The sequence below is a fragment of the Salvelinus alpinus genome, chromosome 15 (assembly GCF_045679555.1).
Source record: "Salvelinus alpinus chromosome 15, SLU_Salpinus.1, whole genome shotgun sequence".
NCBI lineage: Eukaryota > Metazoa > Chordata > Actinopteri > Salmoniformes > Salmonidae > Salvelinus > Salvelinus alpinus.
The window spans coordinates 35566721-35592995 of NC_092100.1; the positions used below are offsets into that span (position 1 = coordinate 35566721).

Sequence of the window (26275 nt, forward strand, 5' to 3'; positions counted from 1 at the left end):
GCCAGCATTGAGGAGCACTGAATAGCATTGAGGACAAGTTATAAAAGGGGTTGAGTATGATGTTGTGCCGATGTTGAGTTATGTTTGAGACTACTGAAATGTATCTAATGTATGTCATATTGAAATAGGGAGTACTGCAAAGGCCTGAAGGACAAGGACAACAACACCCAGTTCCTCCTGGACTTCAACCAGTTCATTGACAGGAACACAGTGGAAGAGCCATGTAAGTTACCATGCCTGTCCCACGCACCAACACACATGACCACGTGCACACACACAGATGGAATTCCTCTGCACGCACACACACACACACACACACACACACACACACACACACACACACACACACACACACACACACACACACACACACACACACACACACACACACACACACACACACACACAGATGGAATTCCTCTACCTGTTTTGTTCGATAGCCAGTCAAGGTTAAAGAAAGAGTAGCTTTAGATCAATACAGCATTAATAGGCAGTACACCCACCCAGGAGGGAGTGGTTAGTGGGGTGAGTCAGGACGGTTTCCCACCACTGTGATATCATGGTGTTCCATAGCCCTGTGAAGGTCAGAGGATGGCATCAGCCTGATCGAATGAGGTATAGGCGTTTGATTAGTCTAGTCTGGCTAGGGGGTGATATCATCCTGATCGACTGAACTTCCTAGAACCTGATGTTGTCATGCTTCTATGTGACTCAAAACCTCTATAGTGGTCATCATCTAATGGGTATCAGCTACTGTAGATCCTACCATCTTCCTCATCGTCAGCTAATGGAGCTCAATGTCCTCAGTGTTTTCTAAACAAGGTCAAGCTATCTTCTCCTATGTGTCAACTTTGCAGTTTGCTTTGGGGTCTACTGCGGATGGTACTTCAGTAACAAATTCTTTCTCTCTAGGTAATATGGCTCTGGTCAGTAGGCTGCTGTTGGATGCTGGGTTGACGGCTGATCTGGTCAAACTGTGGAAGGAACAGACACTGTGAGTGACACACACACACACACACACACACACACACACACACACACACACACACACACACACACACACACACACACACACACACACACACACTTCCCGTCATCACTGCATTGGATTACAGTGATCATGTAAACATTGAGAGTCAGTTAAGTGAGTCATATAGACAGTCAGGCTATTCCCTGTTTTATTGATGTCTTATTGGAGAAACACAAAGCAGCTACTACTGCTACAGTCTAATGTATAGGTCTGTGCTCTGAGAGTCTAGGCCTTGTTTTGCCAATAAAACATGATGAAAGAAAAACACAGGACCAGCCATGCCAATAATTAGTGTGTTCTGAAGACACCCCAGGAATTACAAAAACTCATTTTTCAACAACTCCACAAATTTCTTGTTAACAAACTATTGTTTTGGCAAGTCGGTTAGGACATCTATTTTGTGCATGACACAAGTAATTTTTCCAACAGTTGTTTACAGACAGATTATTTCACTTATTATTCACTGTATCACAATTCCAGTGGGTCAGAAGTTTACATACACTTAGTTGACTGTGCCTTTAAACAGCTTGGAAAATTCCAGAATATGATGTCATGGGTTTAGAAACTCCTGATAGGCTAATTGACATCATTTGAGTCAATTGGAGGTGTACCTGTGCATGTATTTCAAGGCCTACCTTCAAACTCAGTGCCTCTTTGCTTGACATCATGGGAAAAATCAAAAGAAATCAGCCAAGACCTCAGAAAAGAAATTGTAGACCTCCACAAGTCTGGTTCATCCTTGGGAGCAATTTCCAAACGCCTGAAGGTACCACGTTCATCTGTACAAACAATAGTATGTAAGTATAAACACCATGGGACCACGCAGCCGTCATACCGCTCAGGAAGGAGACGCGTTCTGTCTCCAAGAGATGAACGTACTTTGGTACAAATCAATCCCAGAACAACAGCAAAGGACCTTGTGAAGATGCTGGAGGAAACGGGTACAAAGTATCTGTGTGGCTGCTTCATGTTGTGCGGGTGCTTTGATGCAGGAGGGACTGGTGCACTTCACAAAATAGATGGCATCATGAGGGAGGAAAAGTATGTGGCTATATTGAGCAACATCTCAAGACATCAGTCAGGAAGCTAAAGCTTGGGTCTTCCAAATGGACAATGACCACAAGCATACTTCCAAAGTTGTTGAAAAATGGCTTGAGGGCATCAAAGTCAAGGTATTGGAGTGGCCATCACAGAGCCCTGACCTCATCCTAGAGACAATTTGTGGGCAGAACTGAAAAATCTTGCGCGAGCAAGGAGGTCTACAAACCTGACTCAGTTACATAAACTCTGTCAGGAGGAATGGGCTAAAATTCACCCAACTTATTGTGGGAGGCTTGTGGAAGGCTACCCGAAATGTTTGACCCAAGTTAAACAATTTAAAGCCAATGCTACCAAATACTAATTGAGTGTATGTAAACTTCTGACACACTAGGAATGTGAAGAAATAAATAAAAGCTGAAATAAATGATTCTCTCTTCTATTATTCTGACATTTCACATTCTTAAAATAAAATGGTGATCCTAACTGACCTAAGACAGGGAATTTTTACTAGGATTAAATGTCAGGAATTGTGAAGAACTGAGTTTAAATGTATTTGGCTAAGGTGTATGTAAACTTCCGACTTCAACTGTATATCAACATGCATTCATTATTACCATAGACACACGTTTGTCCATTATAATCCACACAAGCTCAAACAAACAAAATCAATTTACTGAACAAAGAACTCTATTCAGAATTAGGACATCAAGAGAAGTGACTCTCCGGAAATATAACAATCTGTTTTTAAAGTTTCTGGACACAGAGGACCAGAAAGAACATGCACGCACGCTCACTCACTCTCTCACTCAGTTCATGCCTCTTTCTGATTTGTCTCGATGGTCCCTTAGCCTCTGTTGTTGAACTGTGATTGGTTTTTGTGTGTTCTTTCGGTTCCCAGGCTCGGAGTCCTGGCCAGGTTTGTAACCACTGACGGAGGGATCACTAGAGTCTATCCCAGAAGGTACGCTCAGATTTCTCCTTCTCAGTCCTACACTATTAGTTAGTTAGCCTCATGCTCCCATACTATACTGTATGTGCCTTGGCCAACTCCTATTGTATAAAGCCATGAAAACGAACAAATACACCGGCTCGGTTCCCGTCTTAAGTAGCAACATTTGAAATTGTGTTTTTTTACTTTGGATAAAAGTAGAGACTCAGAGATAGAAAATGTTATATAATATACTACAGTTGAAGAACAATGGGGAAGTAATTCTGCTTTGAAAGTTTATAAACTTAATTTATAAACCAGACTTTTGAGAACCTGTCCCTTGAATGTTTTGGTACACCTACTGGAGAGCTCTTCTTTGTCTAAACCCATTCTGCATCGTTCACACCCTCTTAAGCCTTAGCCCCAACCATCTCTTTAAGGATTCACATGTGAGGGTACTATATGTGCTGAACAGAATGAGTACAGCAGTGTACTAAATAACCAAAGATTTTAAGACTAAAGGCTTGTTTAACCTACGTCTATCGACATGTCTGAAGACAGTTGTCGCAGTGACATCATGAACATTTTATTGTCCTCCGACATAACGACAACTTGTCATTGACGTTATGAAAAAGTATAAACACAAAAACAGCAGGCTGCATGAGTAGCCTGGTGGTCCAAAATAGCACAATTGGTGTATTAGTATCTGTCAATCTAGCAAACCAGACAACTAACAGCAACTTTCTAAACAATGTTTTGGTTAGTTTATAGCTTGTTAACTTAGCGTTAGCTAGCTAGCTATCTGGCTGGCCATTTCAAATAATGACCATATTAGTAATACATGCAGGGCATTCTACCAGAGAATTTCAGAACTTGGACACTGTCTCGCTGGCCTAACGTTGTATCCTAATTTGACTTTGGTGCAGGTCATGTTGTTCATCACATTACTGTCTCTGCTAAACACACACGATATCAAATAAAATCAACGTTTATTTGTCACATGCACAGGATACAGAAGGTGTAAACGGTAAAGTGAAATGGTTACTTGCTTAGTGGAGTCTTTTGTTTAGGCATGTAGCTACCTAGCTAACCTAACAATGAACCATAATCTCAACTCATAACATTGCTACCATGCATAAATCTGCAGTTATGCAAGTGAAAATGGCTCTGAGATACGAATAATATTACTACACAGATCCTACACGCTAACATTAGCTAGCTAGCTAACACGCTTTAACGTACATTGAAAAATACTTTCTGGGGGGGGGGGGGGGGATGTAGCTAGCTAGACTCTCTTACCTGTATACATGGATAAGCGCTTCTCCCTCTCTGTCACGGATGCCATGGTTTCCCTTAGTTTGAAGATGTAATCTGGTGTTTTATAAATCAAATTTTATTTGTCACATGTGCAGAATACAACAGGTGTAGACCTTACATTGCATTTCTTACTTACAAGCCCTTAACCAACAATGCAGTTTTGAGAAAATAAAACAAAAAAAGTAAGAGATAAGAATAATAAATAATTAAAGAGCAGCAGTAAATAACAATAGCGGGGTTATGTACAGCGGGTACCGGTACAGAGTCAATGTCAATGTGCGGGGGCACCGGTGTCGAGGTAATTGAGGTAATATGTACATGTAGGTAGCATTATTAAAGTGACTATGCAAAGATAACAACAGAGAGTAGCAGCAGCGTTCCAGAGGGGGAGGGGTGGGGGCAATGCAAATAGTCTGGGTAGCCATTTGATTAGCTGTTCAGGAGTCTTATGGCTTGGGGGTAGAAGCTATTTAGGAGCCTCTTGGACCGAGACTTGTCGCTCCGGTACCTCTTGTCGTGCGGTAAAAGAGAGAACATGCTATGACTAGGGTGGCTGGAGTCTTTGACAATTTTTATGGCCTTCCTCTGACACCGCCTGGTGTAAGTCCTGGATGGCATGAAGCTTAGCCCCGGTGATGTACTGGGCCATACACATTACCCTTCTGTAGTGCCTTGCGGTCGGAGGCCCATAACCATACCAGGCAGTGATGCAACCCGTCAGAATGCTCTCGATGGTGCGGATCTGAGGACCCATGCCAAATCTTTTCAGTCTCCTGAGGGGGAATAGGTTTTGTCGTGCCCTCTTCACGACTGTCTTGGTGTACACGGACCATGTTAGTTTGTTGGTGATATGGACGCCTAGGAAATTGAAGCTCTCAACCTGTTCCACTACAGCCCCATCGATGAGAATGGGGGTGTGCTCGGTCCTCCTTTTCCTGTAGTCCACAATAATCTCTTTTGTCTTGATCACATTGAGGGAGAGGTTGTTGTCCTTGCACCACACGGTCAGGTCTCTGACCTCCTTCCTATAGGCTGTCTCATCGTTGTCGGTGATCAGGCCTACCACTGTTGTCATCAGCAAACTTAATGATGGTGTTGGAGTGAACAGGGAGTACAGGAGGGGGCTGAGCACGTTCCCCTGAGGGGCCCCCATGTTGAGGATCAGTTTGGCGGATGTGTTGTTACCTACCCTTACCACCTGGGGGCGGCCCGTCAGGAAGTCCAGGATCCAGTTGCAGAGGGAGGTGTTTAGTCCCAGGGTCCTTAGCTTAGTGATGAGCTTTGAGGGCACTATGGTGTTGATTGCTGAGCTTTAGTCAATGAATAGCATTCTCACGTAGGTGTTCCTTTTGTCCAGGCGTGAAAGGACAGTGTGGAGTGCAATAGAGATTGCATCATCTGGCCCTGAGGCCTTGTGAATGTTTACCAGTTTGAAAGTCTTATTCTTATCGGCTGCGGAGAGTGTGATCACACAGTCGTCCGGAATAGCTGATGGTCTCATGCATGTTTCAGTGTTACTTGCCTCGAAGCGAGCATATCAGTTATTTAGCTCACCTGGTAGGATTGTGTCACTGGACAGCTCTCGGCTGTGCTTCCCTTTGTAGTCTGTCATAGTTTGCAAGCCCTGCCACATCCGACAAGCGTCTGAGCCAGTGTAGTACGATTCAACGCAGTGTAGTACGATTCAACGAACAACGCAAAAAAACAAACAAAATAGCATGGTTCGTTGAGAGCCGATAAGACGGCAGCCCTCCCCTCCGGTGCCATCGTGATCCTTTACAACAACCTTCTGTGTGTTCTATTTTCAACTCCCTCCACATATTTGCAATCAAACGGCAGAATTTCAAAACTCGGTTTTCAAAACTCGGTCCTTCAGAAAGTGGAGAGTAACATTTTTGCAGTTCTTTGTTATATCTTTCCATAAAAACGGGTTAGAAAGGATTACCTACACATACTGAGCATGTTATAGACAGAAGCGTGCTACATCGCCGACCAATCCGAACTTATCTCTCGGCACATCCAGCCCATCCATTATCTCAGCCAATCATGACTAGCGGGAACGTTCCTGTCGTTTCCTGTGGCTAAACCAACTATGCTCGTAATTATGTTATCTTTTTTGTATTTACAGTTGGCATACAAGTTTGTGATTAGAGCATAGTTCACATGTTCCAGAAGGCATTTCTAACAAAAAATGCATTTTGATCAAAAATCTATGTTTAAAATGCCTCTCTGTGAAGTAGTGATGCACGACATATGCCTAGTTTCCTGAAACGAGTCACAGATACGAGTTGGCTAAAGCACAAAGCCATTTTAAAGGGTACAGTGTTTTGGATATGGTGGATATGATACTGTTTTACTCCCCAACTTGTTCAGCTGGCTCTCTTCACATTGCATGGACAGTTAGTCCTCCTAAATCACCAGAACATGATTCCCATCCACACATACACTGGAGACATACTCAGTAAATATGGACTCTTTCTATCCCTCCCTCGCTCTCTTTCCCTTCCTCCCCCCCTCTCTCTCTCCTCTCCCTCCCTCTCTCTCTCTTTCTTTCTCTCTGCATTGGTGATTGTTAGAGTACAGCAGTTATTCACAGGAAAGAACATTTAAATATTTTCATATAAAACATACATCTTTTTTCTTTATCTCTGGGCCAATTCTATTCTATTTTTCCCATGCTTTGTGCTTTGGGTGTGACTGTTATATTTATCAAAGTTTGGCCTCACATTTGAATAAATCTTTCAGACATCTGTATCTTAAAAAGTTCTGTATGTGTGCACATGCGTGTGTGTTTCAGTGCTGGGGAGGAGTGGACAGAGAATGCCGAGACCTATGACTCAAGTTTCTACAAGAGGACTCTGGATAACGACATCTATATTTTCACTGCTCCATATTTCAACAGTATGTTAACACACAACGAAACACACACACACACACACACACACGGATCCTCTCTTCAGTGTGGTCTTCCAGAAAATCCCGGATGGCCTGCTCTACTGGATATGATAAGAGTTGAGAGGCCTTCTAGTACCCCTCTATCTTTACTTCCTTTCTATGCTGCTCCCTCTCATCTCTCTATCTACCCCCCTCTTCTGTCCCACCCCTTTCTCTTCCCTCTCTCTCACTCTCTCTACTCACTATTTTAACGTACTTCTGTATCTAATGCTCTCTGCTACTTTCCACTCCCCTTCTCTATATGTCCCTGTGGTATTGCAGCAATCTACAGTTGAAGTCGGAAGTTTACATACACCTTAGCCAAATACATTACATTCAGTTTTTCACAATTCCTGACATTTAATCCGAGTAAAAATTCCCTGTCTTAGGTCAATTAGGATCACCACTTAATTTTAAGAAAGTGAAATGTCAGAATAATAGTAGAGAGAATTTATTTATTTCAGCTTTTATTTCTTTCATCACATTCCCAAAGGGTCAGATGTTTACATACATTCAATTAGTATTTCCTAGCATTGCCTTTAAATTGTTTAACTTGGGTCAAACGTTTCGGGTAGCTTTCCACAAGCTTCCCACAATAAGTTGGGTGAATTTTGGCCCATTCCTCCTGACAGAGCTGGTGTAACTGAGTCAGGTTTGTAGGCCTTCTTGCTCATACAAGATTTTTCAGTTCTGCCCACACATTTTCTATTGGATTGAGGTCAGGGCTTTGTGATGGCCACTCCAATTCCTTGACTTTGTTGTCCTTAAGCCATTGCCACAACTGTGGAAGTATGCTTGGGATCATTGTCCATTTGGAAGACCCATTTGCGACTAAGCTTTAACTTCTGGAGATGTTGCTTCAATATATCCACATAATTTTCCGCCCTCATGATGCCATCTATTTTGTGAAGTGCACCAGTCCTTCCTGTAGCAAAGCACCACCACAACATGATGCTGCCACCCCTGTGCTTCACAGTTGGGATGGTGTTCTTCGGCTTGCAAGCCACCCCCTTTTTCCTCCAACCATAATGATGCTCATTATGGCCAAACAATTCTATTTTTGTTTCATCAGACCAGAGGACATTTCTCCAAAAAGTACGATCTTTGTCCCCATGTGCAGTTGCAAACCATAGTCTGGCTTTTTTATGCCGGTTTTGGAGCAGTGGCTTCTTCCTTGCTGAGCTGCCTTTCAGGTTATGTCGATATAGGACTAATTTTACTGTGGAAATAGATACTTTTGTACCTGTTTCCTCCAGCATCTTCACAAGGTCCTTTGCTGTTGTTCTGGGATTGATTTGCACTTTTCGCACCAAAGTACGTTCATCTCTAAGAGACAGAACGCGTCTCCTTCCTGCGCGGTATGATGGCTGCGTGGTCCCATGGTGTTTATACTTGCGTACTATTGTTTGTACAGATAAACGTGGTACCTTCAGGCGTTTGGAAATTGCTCCCAAGGATGAACCAGACATGTGGAGGTCTACAATTTTTTTTTCTGAGGTCTTGGCTGATTTGTTTTGATTTTCCCATGATGTCAAGCAAAGAGGCACTGAGTTTGAAGGTAGGCCTTGAAATACATCTACAGGTACACCTCCAATTGCCTCAAATTATGTCAATTAGCCTTTAGAAGCTTCTAAAGCCATGACATAATTTCCTGGAATTTCCTTTTCAAGCTGTTTAAAGGCACAGTCAACTAGTGTATGCAAACTTCTGACCCACTGGAATTGTGATACAGTGAATTATAAGTGAAATAATCTGTCTGTAAACAATTGTTGGAAAAATGACTTGTGTCATGGACCAAGTAGATGTCCTAACCTACTTGCCAAGCCATCGTTTGTTAACAAGACATTTTAATTGGCTTAGGTCAGTGACCTAGGCCAATTACTTTTGGTGTTCTTCGTTTAGCTTCACATACAGGGTAGGCAGGCGTTTGCACTTTTGGGGCTATTCCATTTGTATCCCATCTACAGCTGTACTGTATGTGCTCCTACTGCACTGCCACAGACACATGACCATTTACCCACTTAAATGAGACCAAACAAACAAATATGATATATTTTATCATATTTGTTATGTCATGAAACATGATTTTCACCAAACTGGTTTTTAAAGCCTCACACAATTACTGTCATTGTCATGCAAGTGTCACTACATGTGAATGTGTTGACACTCTTACCTTTGCTCTCCCTCACTCTCCCTCCTTCTCTCTCTGCTGCAGAGAGCAGGGAGTCAGGCTATGAGTCAGGTATTCTGGTGAGCAAGGCTGTAGACCTCAACATAGACAGAGTCAACCTCAAACCAGCAGGTGAGTGGACAGTACCGTCCCCTTCTCCTTAGCTGGGTGCTTAGTTGTTGTATTGGGTACTTCTGAATTAAACTGACTGCCTAGAGAATTTGATGAAACATCCATAGCTCCTTCTGTACAGGATTATTCAAAAACATGTTTCTGAATATCCTTTTTGTTGTTTCTATGTCCTGTAGTGGTGGGAGTGAAACTGAACGTCTCTGCCTGGATGAACAGCTTCATGAACGCCACCATGAAAGTCAACGTAAGAGAAACACTTTCTTAAGTTTAGGATTTCTTATTCACATCCCATTGTGTTTACTAAACTTGTGACCATTCATTCATGATGGTGTGTGCTTTGATGGCGTTTGCAGTGCAAGGATGAAATCTGTGGCTGTCTGAAGAATGATAAGGTACAATGGCCTATCTCACTCATGGAAAATCTTTAGAAATGTTGATAATGTTCTATACTGACTGATGTTCTCTTTCTATCTGTCACACTCTCTCTCTGCAGCATGTTGACTGTGTCATCTTGGATGATGGAGGCTTTCTGCTGATGTCCAATCAGGATGAGTATATCGCACAGGTGAGTCTCTGTCACCTAATCAGATTTCTCTGTCACAGACATGTATAGTTGTCATACCAGAGCAGGGAGGGAGGGAGGGAGGGAGGGAGGGTGGGTGGGGGGGTCGGTCTGTCTGTCTGTCTGTCTGTCTGTCTGTCTGTCTATCTTATCTATCTAATCTATCTAATCTAATCTATCTAATCTATCTAATCTATCTGTCTATCTATAGGCTGGTTTCCCCGGGCCTAGTCCTGGAATAAAAACATGGTCAATTTGGCACAGGGAAACTAGCCTTTATAAAATTTGTTGACCTGATCTGTATTTAGCTAACTACTCTGACTAGCCAGATAATATTGTTTTGCCTGTTTCCACAGACATTTCCTTTGCGTCTCTACAACTCTTTAATACCAATGTCATATCATGTTTGGCATGACAACAAACAAAACAGAGTTTTTAAAGCACAGATCTAAGCGATAATGGCTCCATAGCATCTACAGTATTCTGAAGTTAGTAGAACATAAACCCATAGTCCCAAAGCCAAGACACTCCTTTTGGAATGAGAACTAAAAGGTTTTTGTGGTTTGGATGGCCACCAGATCTCTTCTCCTGCTCCTCTCTCCATCCCTGCTTCATCTGATCTTTTTTTATTTTATTGTATTTAACCTTTATTTAACAGCGAAAGACCGTGGGTCTCTTTCGCAGATGAGCCCGGCATGAACACATCAATAAACAACAATGAGATTATTCATACAGTATCTACAGTATATATACAGTACATCAGTTACACAATAAATGAAAAGCAAACACGATAAGCAAAACACAATCAAATAAAACAAACACATTGTTCAGTAAAAAGGCCCTCTAACGTCTGCATGAATTGCCCTAGAGGCACCAACTCCACCAACTAAAAGCAGATTTACCTAAATCGGTGTAGATTGACAGGATCTCCAGGGTTAGCCATCCCAGAGTCTTTGTCTTGTAACTTAACAATGAAGTAAGGTATGGCGGAGGTTTACGCAAGAGGGCTTTATTGACAGAAAAGGTGCAATGCATCGATCTATAGCAGGGATGGGCAAATTTGATGGGTGTGGGGTCCACCAAAAAATCGGTTATTTTATCATATTGGGCCACAGTGGCTCGCGGGTCTGCCCGCCCACATCCATACACCCACATGTAGTCAGAGCCGGCCCTAGCCTTTTGGGGACCCTAAGCAAAATATTGTTTCCACCACCTTGCTATCAAACATTTTAGTGACCCCCCCTCTTGACAGCAGAGAGAAACAATTGTGTTAGAGTACATTTTCTGTAACTCTATATATTTTTCCATGGGGCGTAGAGAACATGTAACAGTTGTAAAGAAAGTTTACTACAAATCTATATATTTTGCCATGGGGGTGAGTGAGAGAAAATTGAGCAATTTTTAAATTGTACACATTTTGCAATAGGGTGGGGAGAAATGTTTGCAGTTTTTTAGATGATATCTGAGTGAGAGTGACCAACAAAATGAATAGGGCCTCCCCGGTCGGTAAATTGACCATAATTACTACAAATTTGGATAGCTAGCCGCTAAACTAACTTACTGTACCAATAAAAAAATAAAAAAGTTGAGAACCCGACTGAGTCTTCTGCCCGCCTCACATTTTGCTATGGAGGGTGGAGAGAAGATTTTGCAATTTTATAACTAATTTCATGCAATTCTACAAATTCTGCTTAGAGGAAATGTTTCAGTTTTACGAATTACAGTGCCTACGGAAAGCATTCAGACCCCTTGACTTTTTCAACATTTTGTTACATTACAGCCTTATTCTAAAATTGAGTGAATAAAAACATTTCCTCAGCCATCTACACAAAATAACCCATAACGATAATGCGAAAACAGGTTTTTAGAAAAAGAGAAATACCTTATTGACATAAGTATTCAGACTCTTTGCTATGAGACTCGAAATTGAGCTCCAGTGCATCCTTTCCATTGATCATCCTTGAGATGTTTCTACAACTTGATTGGATTCCACCTGTGGTAAATTCAATTGATTGGACATGATTTGGAAAGACACACACCAGTCTATATGAGAACCCACAGTTGACAGTGCATGTCAGAGCAAAACCAAGCCATGAGGTAGAAGGAATTGTCTGTAGAGCTCCGAGACAGGATTATGTGGGAAGGGTACCAAAAAATATTTGCACAGTGGCCTCAATCATTCTTAAATGGAAGATGTTTGGAACCTCCAAGACCCTTTCTGGAGCTGGCCGCCCGGCCAAGCTGAGCAATCGGGGAAGAAAGGCCTTGGTCAGGGAGGTGACCAAGAACCCGATGGGCAGTCTGACAGAGCTCTCGAGTTCTTCGATAGAGATGGCAGAACCTTCCAGAAGGACAACCATCTCTGCAGCATTCCACCAATCAGGCCTTTATGGTAGAGTAACCAGACTTTAGCCACTCTTCAGTGAAAGGCACATGACAGCCCACTTGGAGTTTGCCTAAAGGCACCTAAATACTTTCAGACCATGAGAAACAAGATTCTCTGGTCTGACAAAACCAAGATTGGAGGAAACCTGGCACCATCCCTACGGTGAAGCATGGTGGTGGCAGCATCATGCTGTGGGGATGTTTTTCAGCTACAGGGACTGGGAGACTAATCAGGATTGCGGGAAAGATGAACGGAGCAAAGTACAGAGAGATACAATGGAATGAAATTATCATACATGTAACGTGCCAAGGGATCCTACACATGGGAGGAGATCCTGGCTGGTAGGGAACAGGTGGAGAGAGCGGAGGCAGGAGAGCGGAGGCAGCAGGAAAAGGGAACCGGCGTTACGAGGGAACACGGCTGGCAAGGAAGCCCGAGAGGCAGCCCCAAAAATGTATTGGGGGAAGGAGGGGGCACACGGGGAGTGTGGCTAAGTCAGGTAGGAGACCTGAGCCAACTTCCCGTGCTTTCTGTGGAGAGAGGTGGTCCGGGCAGGCACCGTGTTATGCGGAGAAGCGCACGATGTCCCCAGTGGGCACGCATAGCCCGGTGCGCTACATTGCCGCTCCTCGTATCGGCTGGGCTAGAGTGGGCATCGAGCCAGGTGCGATGAAGCCTGCTCAGCGCATCTGGTCTCCAGTGCGTCTCCTCGGTCCGTGTTATATGGCACCAGCCCTACGCACTGTGTCTCCCGTGGGTCTGCACAGCCTAGGGCGTCCTGTGCCTGCGCCCCGCAAGTGCCGGGCTAAAATCAACATCCAGCCAGGACGGGTTGTTCAGGCTCTTAGTTCGAGATCTCCAGTGCGCCTCCACGGACCGGTCTATCCTGTGCCTCTTCCAAGGACCAGGCCTCCAGTATATCTCTCCAGCCTGGTGAGTACTGTGCCTGTTCTAAGAACCAAGTCTCCTGTATGTCCCTCCAGTCCGGACGCTCCAGAGCCTCCCTCCAGTCCGGACCCTCCAGAGCCGCCCGTCTGTCCTGAGCCGCCTGAGCCGCCCGTCTGTCCTGAGCCGCCTGAGCCGCCCGTCTGGCCTGAGCCGCCCGTCTGGCCTGAGCCGCCCGTCTGTCCTGAGCCGCCCATCTGTCCTGAGCCGCCCGTCTGTCCTGAGCCGCCTGAGCCGCCCGTCTGTCCTGATGTCCGGTCTGAAGGGCGGCTCAGGCGCCTCCGGACTGAAGGGCGGCTCAGGCGCCTCCGGACTGAAGGGCGGCTCAGGCGCCTCCGGACTGAAGGGCGGCTCAGGACAGACGGGGGCATCGAGCCAGGTGCGATGAAGCCTGCTCAGCGCATCTGGTCTCCAGTGCGTCTCCTCTGTCCGTGTTATATGGCACCAGCCATATGGGCGGCTCAGGCGGCTCAGACGCCCGTCTGTCCTGAGCCGCCCTTCAGTCCGGAGGCGCCTGAGCCGCCCTTCAGTCCGGAGCCGCCTGAGCCGCCCTTCAGTCCGGAGGCGCCTGAGCCGCCCTTCAGTCCGGAGGCGCCTGAGCCGCCCTTCAGTCAGGAGCCGCCTGAACCGCCCGTCAGTCCAGAGGCGCCCCTCAGTCCAGTGGTGCCCTTTACTAGGGTGTTCAATCCAGGGTCGGTGACGAGGGTCGCCGCTCCTAAGGTGTCACAGAAGTGGGCCGAGACTATGGTGGAGTGGGGTCCTCGTCCCGCTCCAGAGCCGCCACCGCGGTAAATTCCCACCCAGACCCTCCCCTATAAGTTCAGGTTTTGCGGCCGGAGTCCGCACCTTTGGGGGGGGGGGGGGGGGGTAATGTCACGTTCTGACCTTAGTTCCTTTGTTATGTCTTTATTTTTAGTTTGGTCAGGGCGTGAGTTGGGGTGGGCATTCTATGTTGTTTTTCTATGTTTTGTTCTATGGTTATATTTCTATGTGTTTGGCCTAGTATGGTTCCCAATCAGAGGCAGGTGTCTGTCGTTGTCTCTGATTGGGAGCCATATTTAGGTAGCCTGTTTTCCTTTGTGTTTTGTGGGTGGTTGTTTTCCTGTGTCTGTGATTTCACCATACGGGACTGTTTCGTTTTCGTTTTGTATCATTCACGTTGTTATTTTTGTATTCTTAGTTTTCAGTTATTAAATTGAATATGGATACTTTGGTCCTCACCTCATTCCAACGACAAGCGTTACAGCTATATGATATGTTCATTATATAAACTGGCTAGCCAGCTAACTTAACGTGAACTAGCTAGCTAATAAGATTGAAACAAACCATAGAATTGTTTAGAAAGTTGCTTTTAGTTTCCTGGTTTGCTAGATTGACATATACAAAAAAACTATTTTAAAAGGATGGTTTTATTGGTGTTAAAATACACCAGTTATGCTATTTTGGAACAATAGGCTGCTGATGTCATGCAGCCTATTGTTTTTGTGTATACTTTTTATTTTTTCAAAAGTTGGGTTACAAGTATATCAACTTTCAAAGCAGAATTCCTTTCCCATTGTTCCTCAACTGTAGTGTATGATATATCATTTTCTTGCTCTGAGTCTGTAGTTTTATATCATGTAAAAAAATACAATTTCAAATGTTGCTACTTAAGACGGGAACCGAGCCGGTGTATTTTTTGTTTTCATGGCTATATACAATAGGAGTTGGCCAAGGCACATACTGTATAGTATGGGAGCATGAGGCTAACTAACTAATAGTGTAGGACTGAGAAGGAGAAATCTGAGCGTACCTTCTGGGATAGACTCTAGTGATCCCTCCATCAGTGGTTACAAACCTGGCCAGGACCCCGCCCCTGGGAACCGAAAGAACACACAGAAACCAATCACAGTTCAACAAAAGAGGCTAAGGGACCATCGAGACAAATCAGAAAGCCTCTACTTTTACCCAATGTAAAAAACACAATTTCAAATGTTGCTTCATAAGACCTAATCAATCCGGTCGGTCACGTTTGACAAAATATTTGGGAGGAGGTCATAATTTCATGCAGTCTGTGAAGGAAGAACCCACATGGTAAAAGTGGAAAACAAGTTAGGTCGAAATAAAAACAGATTTTAACCAAGTCAAATGAATTTATTGTGTTAGAGGTTTTATGATGATTGTACAGTGTATGTGGAAAGCTTTTTCCACATTTTGTTACGTTACAGCCGTATTCTAAAATGTGTGTATATATATACAAAAAAAATTATCATCAATTTACACACAATAGCTGCACAGCTATTTTCAGGTCTCTCCAGAGGTGTTCAATCAGGTTCAAGTCTGGGCTCTGGCTTGGCCCCTTAAAAAGGACATTCAGAGACTTGTCCCATAGCCACTCCTGCATTTTTTAGCACCCTTACCCAGATCTGTGCCTCGACACAATCCTGTCTTAGAGCTCTACGGACAATTAATTTGACCTCATGACTATTTGCCCCTGACATACACTATCCACTATGGGACCGTATAAAGACAGGTGTGTGCCTTTCCAAATCATGTCCAATCAATTGAATTTACCACAGGTGGACTCCAATAAAGTTGTAGAAACATCTCAAGGATGATTAATGGAAACTCCATTTCTTGTCTCATAGCAAAGGATCAGTATGGGGTATTGTGTGTAGATTGATGAGGGGAAAAAATTATTTCATCCATTTTAGATTAAGGCTGTAACGTACCAAAATGTGGAAAAGGTCAAGAGGTCTGAATTCTATCCAAATGCACTGCATGTAAACCAAAGTGTTAAATATTGTTCTATGCATCAGTTGGGGTGTCTCTAAGCTTCAATTTGGGGTACTAAATCTAGCATGAAAGTGCATCCTTGTAGCTGTGAAGGCTAATATTATCAAAATGTTTACCTTGGGGTTAGTTGAGCCAATGGCCATGGGGTAAGTTGAGCCAATGGAAAGTTGAACAAATTGAAGTGTTTTCTTCCTAGGCGTAATGCAAGGCATTATCGCTGGGATATAAGGTAACAACAGGGCCTGTCCAAAGCTAAAAGTGTAAAAAATTAAAGGTACAAAGTGTTTGTTAGGTGTGTTAACATCCGACCGTGTTTGGGAGTCCCATAGGGCGGTGCACAATTGGCCCAGCATCGTCCTGGTTTGGCCAGGGTAGGCCGTCAATGTAAATAAGAGTTTGTTCTTAACTGACTTGCCTAGTTAAATATTGGTTAAATTTAAAAATAGATTAAAAGATGCTTAAAATGTTTAAAAGACAAAGAAATTATTGTGATTGTGTTGAAATGTTTTTGGGAATAAAGATAGACATGGTTTTAAAAAGAAAGTGGTAATATTTAATTCAGTACAGTCATTTTGTAGGCGGCTTAATTTACCCTGTCACGTGGCTCAACTTATCCCATCCCCGGTTTAAGCAGGACCAAGGGACCACTTTTTTTGGACAAGCTATGTTTTGAACACTGTAATGTTTACATGAATTCTGATTATGTCCAGGGATACACAACATCCTGAAATCTATGTCGATATCTTTGTTAGAAATAATATTATATTTCCCTTGATGGTGACTGCCGGGTTGGGAAAGACTAATGGCGTTCGCATGCTTCCCATCCGGAAGAGTTCCGAACAGTTCGTACATACACTACCATTCAAAGGTTTGGGGTCACTTAGAAATGTCCTTGTTTTTGAAAGGAAAGCACATTTGTCTTGTCTACTACAGTGTAGACATATTTTTTATTAAATATCTGCAAAGGCATAAAGAGGCCCATTATCAGCAACCATCACTCCTGTGTTCCAATGGCATGTTGTGTTAGCTAATCCAAGTTTATAAATATAAAAGGCTAATTGATCATTATGGCTGAGGTCCTGAGCACTCTGGAGCAGGTTTCGCTTTGTCATCGTGGGTTATTTTGTGTAAATTTATGAAGAAAACAAATTATTTAATGCATTTTAGTATAAGGCTGTAACATAACAAAATATGGGAAAAGTCAAGGGGTCTGAATGTTTTCCGAATGCACTGTATGTAAGCTATTTGGTTAACTATTTAGCAGTCTCATGGTAGAATCTATTCAGGAGCAATTTGGTCCCAGACTTAACGCTCTGGTACAGTTTGCCATGCGGTAGCAGAGCGAACATTCTATGACTTGGGTGGCTGGAGTCTGACAATTTCATCTGACACCACCTGGTCTAGAGGTCCTGGATGGCAGGGACCCCAGTGATGTACTGGGCCGTACGTACTACTCTCTGTAGGGCCTTGTGGTTGGAAGCAGTTGTGGAAGCGGTGATGCAACCAGCTGTAGTAGTAGTGCAGCTGTAGTACTTTTTGATGATCTGAGGGCCCATGCCAAATATTTTGAGCCTCCTGAGGGGGAAGAGGCGTTGTCGTGCCCTCTTGATGACTGTGTTGGTGTGTTTTGGATTATGATAGGTCCGAGTGGACACAGATGCACTTGAAGCGAGTGGACACAGATGCACTTGAAGTTATCGACCCACTCCACGACAGTCAAATCGATGTGAATGGGTTGCCTACCCTTACCACCTGGGGGCGGCCCATCAGGAAGTCCAGGATCCAGTTGCAGAGGGAGGTGTTCAGTCCCAGGGTCCTTAGCTTTGCTTAGGGCTCCTGAGTGGTGCAGCGGTCTAAGGCACTGCATCTCAATGCAAGTCCCTGGCTCGAAACCAGGCTGTAACATATCCGGCCGTGATTGTGAGTCCCATAGGGCGGTGCACAATTGGCTCAGCGTCGTCTGGGTTTGGCCAGGGTAGACCGTCATTGTAAATAAGAATTTGTTCTTAACTGACTTGCCTAGTTAAATAAAGGTTAAATAAAAAAATATATACAAAAAGTAGTGATGAGCTTGGAGGGCACTATGGTGTTGAATGCTGAGCTGTGGTCTATGAACATTATTCTCACATAGGTGTTCCTTTTGTCCAGGTGGGAAATGGCAGTGTGGAGTGCAATAGAGATTGTGTTATCTGTGGATCTGTTTGGGTGGTATGCAAGTAACAGTGAGTCCAGTGTTTCTGGGATGATGGTATTGATGTGAGCCATGACCAGCCTTTCAAAGCTCATACATTGAACACAGCTCTCTGTTCCCTGAACACAGATAGGTCAGTTCTTTGGGGAGGTGGACCCAGTCGTGATGATCAGTCTGGTCAACACATCTCTGTACTCCTTCAACAAGACCTACGACTACCAGTCAGTCTGCAACCCTGAGAGAGACTGCAAGGCTGCTGCAGGGCCACGATCTGTTTACGTGGTGAGACACACACAGCGCGCACACACCCGCATTAATGCATGATCTTGCTTTGGTTACCTTTCATGCTACACATACTGTACTGTATGTGTATATTTTGTCCATATGTTATGAAGTGTGCACTCAGTGTTCTCCTCTCCCCTCTCCAGCCCACTATAGCAGACATGCTGAGTATAGGCTGGTGGGCCTCCACAGGTGCCTGGTGAGTTAACTGGCTGGATAGTTTAACTACTGTCGTCTGCTGTTTGGACCAAGCATAATATGTTTGTCTCTGTAGGTCAATAATGCAGCAGCTCTTCTACAGTCTCACATTCCCAAGGTTCCTAGAGGCAGGTCAGTTTTAGAGGATAATATATTGGATGAAATATGTGTTTCCAAAACAGTGAATTTGTAGTTATAATGGTACAAGATGTTTGTTGTGGCTAAAATGGCTGTTGATTCTGAGAACATACAGCGCATTTGGAAACTATTCAGACCCCTTCACTTTCTCCACATTTTGTTATGTTACAGCCTTGTTCAAAAATGTTTTAAAGAAATAATTGTCCTCATCAATCTACACACAGTACCCCATAATGACAAAGCGAAAACAGGTTTTTAGAGGTTTTTGCAAATGTATAAAAGGTATTCAGACCCTTTGCTATGAGACTCAAAATTGAGCTCAGGTGCACCCTGTTGCCGCTGATCATTCTTGAGATGTTTTAACAAAATGATTGGAGTGCACCTATGGTAAATTCAATTGAATGGACATGATTTGGAAAGGCACACACCTGTCTATATAAGGTCCTACAGTTGACAGTGCATGTCAGAGTAAAAACCAAGCCATGAGGTCAAATGAATTGTCCGCTGAGACAGGGTTGTGTCGAGGCACAGATCTGGGGTTAGGTACAAAAGATATCTGCAGCATTGAAGGTCACCAAGAACACAGTGGCTTCTATCATTCTTAAATGGAAGAAGTTTGGAACCACCAAGACTCTTCCTTGAGCTGGTTGCCTGGCCAAACTGAGCAATCAGGAGAGAAGGGCCTTGGTCAGGGAGGTGACCAAGAACCCGATAGTCACTCTGACAGAGCTCCAGAGTTCATCTTTGTAGATGGGAGAACCTTCCAGAAGGACAACTATCTTTGCAGCACTCCACCAGTCAGTCCTTTATGGTAGTGTGGCCAAATGGAAGCCACTCTTCAGTAAAAGGCACATGACAGCTCGCTTGGAGTTTGTCAAAAGGCACCTACAGGACTCTCAGACCATGAGAAACAAGATTCTCTGGTCTGACGAAACCAAGATTGAACTCTCTGGCCTGAATGCCAAGCATCATGTCTGGAGGAAAGCAGCCACTGCTCATCACCTGGCCAATACCATCCCTACGGTGAAGCATGGTGGTGGCAGGATCATGCTGTGGGGATGTTTTTCAGCAGCAGGGACTGGGAGACTAATCATGATCGAGGGAAAGATGAACGCAGCAAAGTACAGAGAGATCCTTGATGAAAACCTGCTCCAGAGCGCTCAGGACCTTAGACTGGGACGAAGGTTCACCTTCCAACAGGACAACGACCCTAAGCACACAGCCAAGATGATGCAGGAGAGGCTTCGGGACAAATCTCTGAATGTCCTTGAGTGGCCCAGCCCAGATTTAAACCCGATCAAACATCTCTGGAGAGACCTGAAAATAGCTGTGCAGCGACGCTACCATCCAACCTGACAGAGCTTGAGAGGATCTGCAGAGAAGAATTTGAGAAACTCACCAGATACAGGTGTGCCAAGCTTGTAGCGTCATACCTAAGAAGACTCGATGCTGTAATCGCTGCCAAAGGTGCTTGAACAAAGTACTGAGTAAAGGGTCTGAATACTTCTGTAAATGTGATATTTCAGTCTATTTGTTAAAAAAAAAATTTGCTTAAAAAACAGTTTTTGCTTCTTCATTGTGGGGTATTGTGTGTATATTGATGAGGGTACTTTTTTAGTAAATCAATTTTAGAATAAGGCTGTAACGTAACAAATGTGGAAAAAGTGAAGGGGCTTTGGACTATTTATTTGGAGGAGATGTAAGCACAGATGTTTTTGTGTTGTGTTTTTGGTTGTGTATGGTAACAGTTATGTAGTCTCTCTCGCTCTCTCTCTCTAGTGGACTCAGATGATGACATGTCTGCTAACATGTTTAAGGAGAGTTGTATCACAGAGCAGACTCAGTATTTCTTTGACAACGAAGATAGATCCTACTCGGGAGTCCTCGACTGTGGAAACTGCTCCAGGTGTGTGTGTGTGTGTGTGTGTGTGTCCACGTGTGTGTAAGTGCTGTAAGGGTCGATTCCAATATCCTCTTTCCTGGATAATAGCTTGTTGTGGGCAATAATATTTTAAATGTGAATATGCAGTATATGTGATATTTTATACAACGGGTGCGTCTCATCCTGAATGCTGATTGGTTAAAACTGCATCCAGACGGTGTTTATTCCACAAGTTACCACTGGATAAATCTAAGAAGCTTTAATGCCTATTTACTCTGTTCCATCTGACTGCGCAATCCACTGTCTCATCAGCCCAGCCAGACAATTCTATAAACTTGATCTCCACTATAAAAAGCATCTAGACTTTATCTCACATTTCTTTTAGACTAACATTTAGTTTTCAACAGCGAAGATTTCTATAAATCTTGCTGCCTGTCTCTCGAAATTTGCAACATTGTTTCAATATACACATTCGATCTCCAGCTGTTTAAAAAAATAATCTTTAACTAGGCAAGTCAGTTAAGAACAAATTATTATTTACAATGTCGGCCTGCCAGGGAACAGTGGGTTAACTGCCTTGTTCAGGGGCAGATCGATAGATTTTTACCTTGTCAGCTCGGGGATTCAATCCAGCAACATTTCGGTTACTGGCCCAACGCTCTAACCACTAGGCTATAATGAACATGTCTGGAGTTGGGATGAGACAGACAGGCGGCTTTTCTCAGCCAGCCGAAATCATGAATCAGCATAATTTTTATGGATATATACAAAGAGAGATCAATAGAAAACAGGTCAAACAAAACTAAGTGCAGCTAGTTTGCAGTCTTTCCAGCTTCAGTTTGAAGTGATTGTGCTAGCTGTGTTGTTGGATAGCTCTGAACAACATTGTCCTGACGAGAGAGGACATTTTCTTTGCCAGGTGAAATTGTGCATCATTAGCTTATTGTTATGGATGTATGCAAATAAATGTCACTAGAAAACAGCTTAAACAACTGCAAATGAAGCTACTTTGTTGTTATTCTGGCTGCACTGTTTGACGGGACTGTAAATTAGCCGTAGTTGGCTAGCTATCAAGCAAGGGATGATAACGTTGCAAGCCAGTATGGCGATAGAACATTTATAATGAACGACTGGGTCGCATCCATAGATACAGAACAAAAAGACTTAACCACTGGGTAACGTCTCTGGCATCGGAGCCGATAGACCGAACGACCAGCCGGCTTGGGTAGCAATCCTAGATTTGTATCAGGACTATATCTTGTGGATGAAATAGTATGAATATATTAATTAAAATAACGTTTTTAATAAAAATACTGTACCAGTCAAAAGTTTGGACACACCTACTCATTACATGGTTTTTCTTTATGTTTTACTATTTTCTACATTGTAGAATAATAGTGAAGACATCAAAACTATGAAATGACACATGAAATCATGTAGTAACCAAAAAAGTTTATTTGAGATTCTTCAAAGTAGCCACCCTTTGCTTTGATGACAGTTTTGCACAATCGTGGCATTCTCTCAACAGCTTCATGAGGTAGTCATCTGGAATGCATTTCAATTAACAGGTGTGCCTTGTTAAAAGTTCATTTGTGGATTTTCTTTCCTTCTTAATGCGTTTCAGCCAATCAGTTCTGTTGTGACAAGGTAGGGGTGGTATACAGAAGATAGCCCTATTTGGTAAAAGACCAAGTCCGTATTATGGCAAGAACAGCTCAAATAAGCAAATAGAAATGACAGTCCATCATTACTTTAAGACATGAAGGTCAGTCAATGCGGAACATTTAAAAAACTTTTAAAGTTTCTTTAAGTGCAGTCGCAAAAACCAACAAGCGCTATGATGAAACTGGCTCTCATGAGGACCGCCACAGGAAAGGAAGACCCAGAGTTACCTCTGCTGCAGAGGTAAAGTTCATGAGCGTTCCCAGCCTCAGATTGCAGCCCAAATAAATGCTTCACAAAGTTCAAGTAACCGACACATCTCAACATCAACTGTTCAGAGTAGACTACGTGAATTTGGTCTTCCTGTTAATTGAAATGCATTCCAGGTGACTACCTCATTAAGCTGGTTGAGAGAATGCCAAGAGTGTGCAAAGCTGTCATCAAGGCAAAGGGTGGCTACTTTGAAGAATCTCAAATATGAAATATGTTTAGATTTGTTTAACACTTTTTTGGTTACTAAATGATTCCATGTGTTATTTCAAAGTGTTGAATACTTCACTATTACTCTACAATGTAGAAAATATTCAAAATAAAGAAAAACCCTTGAATGAGTAGGTATGTCCAAACTTTTGACTGCTACTGTAGGTCCCTAAGGTTATCTTACAGGACAAAGCATTAATAAAGAAGCCTAGCAAATGATAATTGATCATACAAAGGCATTTCATTTATAGCATCTGAAGAAGTAACCTTTCAACCCAAAACCAACCACCATTGACCAATCAAATGATATCAGTAACTTAAACACTCCCAGGCCAAATCTCCATAGGGTGTCACAGCATTTAAAGGTTTGTATGGGGGGATGAGACCAATGTAAATAAGACAGAATTCCTGAGAAGATCATAAAATCTTTTTGCATATAGTAATTCAGAGTTCACCCTATACAGATACAACTAACCCCCGAGATTATACATACATGTAGATAACATCAAAGTTATCCTCAGTGAACAAGTTTCAGATAGATACCATACATGGATACTATACTATTATTATATCACATTAAATATTCAGTGTTCTGAATACTGAAACAGAGATATTTACATTTTGACCCTTCAGAGAGAGAAGGGCTGACTAGTCTTTGGGCATTGTCCTTTGTTCCTGCACCATTTGCCATGCAGGTGTCAGAGAGCATATAAATTAGGGCCGAGCCTACAAGCTCATCCCGATATGTCATCCTCTGATGGGGTAGATCCGGAATGAGGTCAGTTTCTTGCCCTCCTCTGTGTTTTCCTGCTCTTTCCAGGCAGCTGCTGCAGGCTTGGCTCTGATCAGATGCACATTACCTTGATCTGTCAGGAGCTGGACACAGAGGGAAACACTGTTTACTGAGAGCTCTCTCCCAACCGTTTACCCCTGTTTATGCGCTGCAACTCACACATGATGTGGGGGTTGAATGTAGGTAGAAATGCAGTGGGTATATGAGCCACGTGCCTGACTCTCTCTTCAACATTAACAACTAAAGACACTTAAACTTTAATGAGTGCCATAAAGAAAGAGCCATTCCACAGACGGAGAGTGTTGCTCCATTGCCCTGTAGTATGTGTGTGATTTAGTATTGGCTGTGTGTATGTCTGAACCAGATATATATCACCACGGTAAGCACATGTGTGTGATGATGCGGGCGGCAGGAACGGACAGCTTTTTAAATTTACTCTCATCTGAGGCAGTTGAAGAACATGTTGTGTGAAAGCTTTGTTAGTCTGTTGGTAATGTGTTTCCCTATGTGTTTGGGTTGGAATCTGGTAGAGCTGTCTCTCCGGCTCTCTCCTGGAATTATAGTGAATTCCATTGAAGGAATAATAGGACATTCCATAGAAGGGAAGTGCAGTGGCATGTGTTCATGGATGCCAAGGGAGGCCAAGCTTCCCCATATAAAATAAAATAATTATAAAAATGTATCTTTTGTCTCTCTGTTTCATAATTTTCCTTCAATTGGCAAGTGTCTTTCTCAACTGAGGAATCAGAGCGAGGAATCAGAGCCCATGTATCTGATGCTATCTGGTCAAAAAAGAGTATGACATGTTGGCATGTTGCCGCCAGTAGCATTGAATTCAATAGCAAGTGATGCCAGCTAGTTTTTGGCCTCCCTTGATAATTTCGATAACCAATCAGTGTTGATCTGAGCTGAGTGAGCTCAACTGTGGATGGTCCTGGCACAGCAAAACACATATAATGCCAAGGAAGGCCAGTTTGGATTTGACTTCCCACCAATCAAATCACACCAAAGAAAAATGTATTTGTTAGCTTATGGTGTGTGTCGTTGTCCTGCAGTAGCTAGCTATGCATAGAGACGCTAACGGAGTCGGTGCAGCCAGCTGGTTTCTTCATGCATCGCGCCGACAGAAACAAACATCTTTCTGGTAAGAAGAGGGGCGGGGGGGTATGCCTTATGATTAACGAGACGTGGTGTGATCATCATAACAACACACAGGAACTCAAGTCATTCTGTTCACCTGATCTAGAACTCCTCACAATCAAATGTCGACCGCATTATCTACCAAGGGAATTCTCTTCAATCATAATCACAGCCGTATATATTCCCCCCCAAGCAGACACATCGATGGCCCTGAACGAACTTTATCTGACTCTTTGTAAACTGGAAACCACACACCCTGAGGCTGCATTCATCGTAGCTGGGGATTTTAACAAGGCTAATCTAAAAACAAAACTCCCTAAATTCTATCAGCATATCGATTGTGCTACCAGGGCTGGAAAAACCCTAGATCATTGTTATACTAATTTCCGCGACGCATATAAGGCCCTCCCCCGCCCCCCTTTCGGAAAAGCTGACCACGACTCCATTTTGTTGATTCCAGCCTACAAACAGAAACTAAAACAACAAGCTCCCGCGCTCAGGTCTGTTCAACGCTGGTCCGACCAATCTGAATCCACGCTTCAAGACTGCTTCGATCACGCGGATTGGAATATGTTCCGCATTGCGTCCAACAACAATATTGACGAGTATGCTGATTCGGTGAGCGAGTTCATTAGGAAGTGCATTGACGATGTCGTACCCACAGCAACGATTAAAACATTCCCAAACCAGAAACCGTGGATTGACGGCAGCATTCGCGTGAAACTGAAAGCACGAACCACTGCTTTTAACCAGGGCAAGGTGACCGGAAGCATGACCGAATACAAACAGTGTAGCTATTCTCTCCGCAAGGCAATCAAACAGGCTAAGTCCCAGTACAGAGACAAAATCGAGTCGCAATTCAACAGCTCAGACACAAGAGGTATGTGGCAGGGTCTACAGTCAATCACGGATTACAAAAAGAAAACCAGCCCCGTCGCGGACCAGGATGTCTTGCTCCCAGACAGGCTAAACAACTTTTTTGCCCGCTTTGAGGACAATACAGTGCCACTGACACGGCCCCCTACCAAAACCTGCGGGCTCTCCTTCACTGCAGCCGAGGTGAGTAAAACATTTAAACGTGTTAACCCTCGCAAGGCTGCAGGCCCAGACGGCATTCCCAGCCGCGTCCTCAGAGCATGCGCAGACCAGCTGGCTGGTGTGTTTACGGACATATTCAATCAATCCTTATCCCAGTCTGCTGTTCCCACATGCTTCAAGAGGGCCACCATTGTTCCTGTTCCCAAGAAAGCTAAGGTAACTGAGCTAAACGACTACCGCCCCGTAGCACT

General features: G+C 43.5%; 1 protein-coding gene across 1 annotated transcript in view; it reads left to right on the top strand.

Annotated features, from left to right (window-relative positions):
- The window catches only part of LOC139539972 (voltage-dependent calcium channel subunit alpha-2/delta-1-like), a 114554-nt gene that overhangs the window by 67813 nt on the left and 20466 nt on the right, over nucleotides 1–26275 (top strand). Inside the window, exons 24-35 of the mRNA XM_071343429.1 lie at nucleotides 129–223; nucleotides 913–994; nucleotides 2970–3032; nucleotides 7114–7217; nucleotides 9466–9552; nucleotides 9729–9796; nucleotides 9906–9944; nucleotides 10046–10117; nucleotides 18541–18693; nucleotides 18840–18892; nucleotides 18968–19023; nucleotides 20809–20935. Of these exons, the coding sequence (XP_071199530.1) occupies nucleotides 129–223; nucleotides 913–994; nucleotides 2970–3032; nucleotides 7114–7217; nucleotides 9466–9552; nucleotides 9729–9796; nucleotides 9906–9944; nucleotides 10046–10117; nucleotides 18541–18693; nucleotides 18840–18892; nucleotides 18968–19023; nucleotides 20809–20935 (999 nt within the window). The remainder of the gene's footprint in view (nucleotides 1–128; nucleotides 224–912; nucleotides 995–2969; nucleotides 3033–7113; nucleotides 7218–9465; nucleotides 9553–9728; nucleotides 9797–9905; nucleotides 9945–10045; nucleotides 10118–18540; nucleotides 18694–18839; nucleotides 18893–18967; nucleotides 19024–20808; nucleotides 20936–26275) is intronic.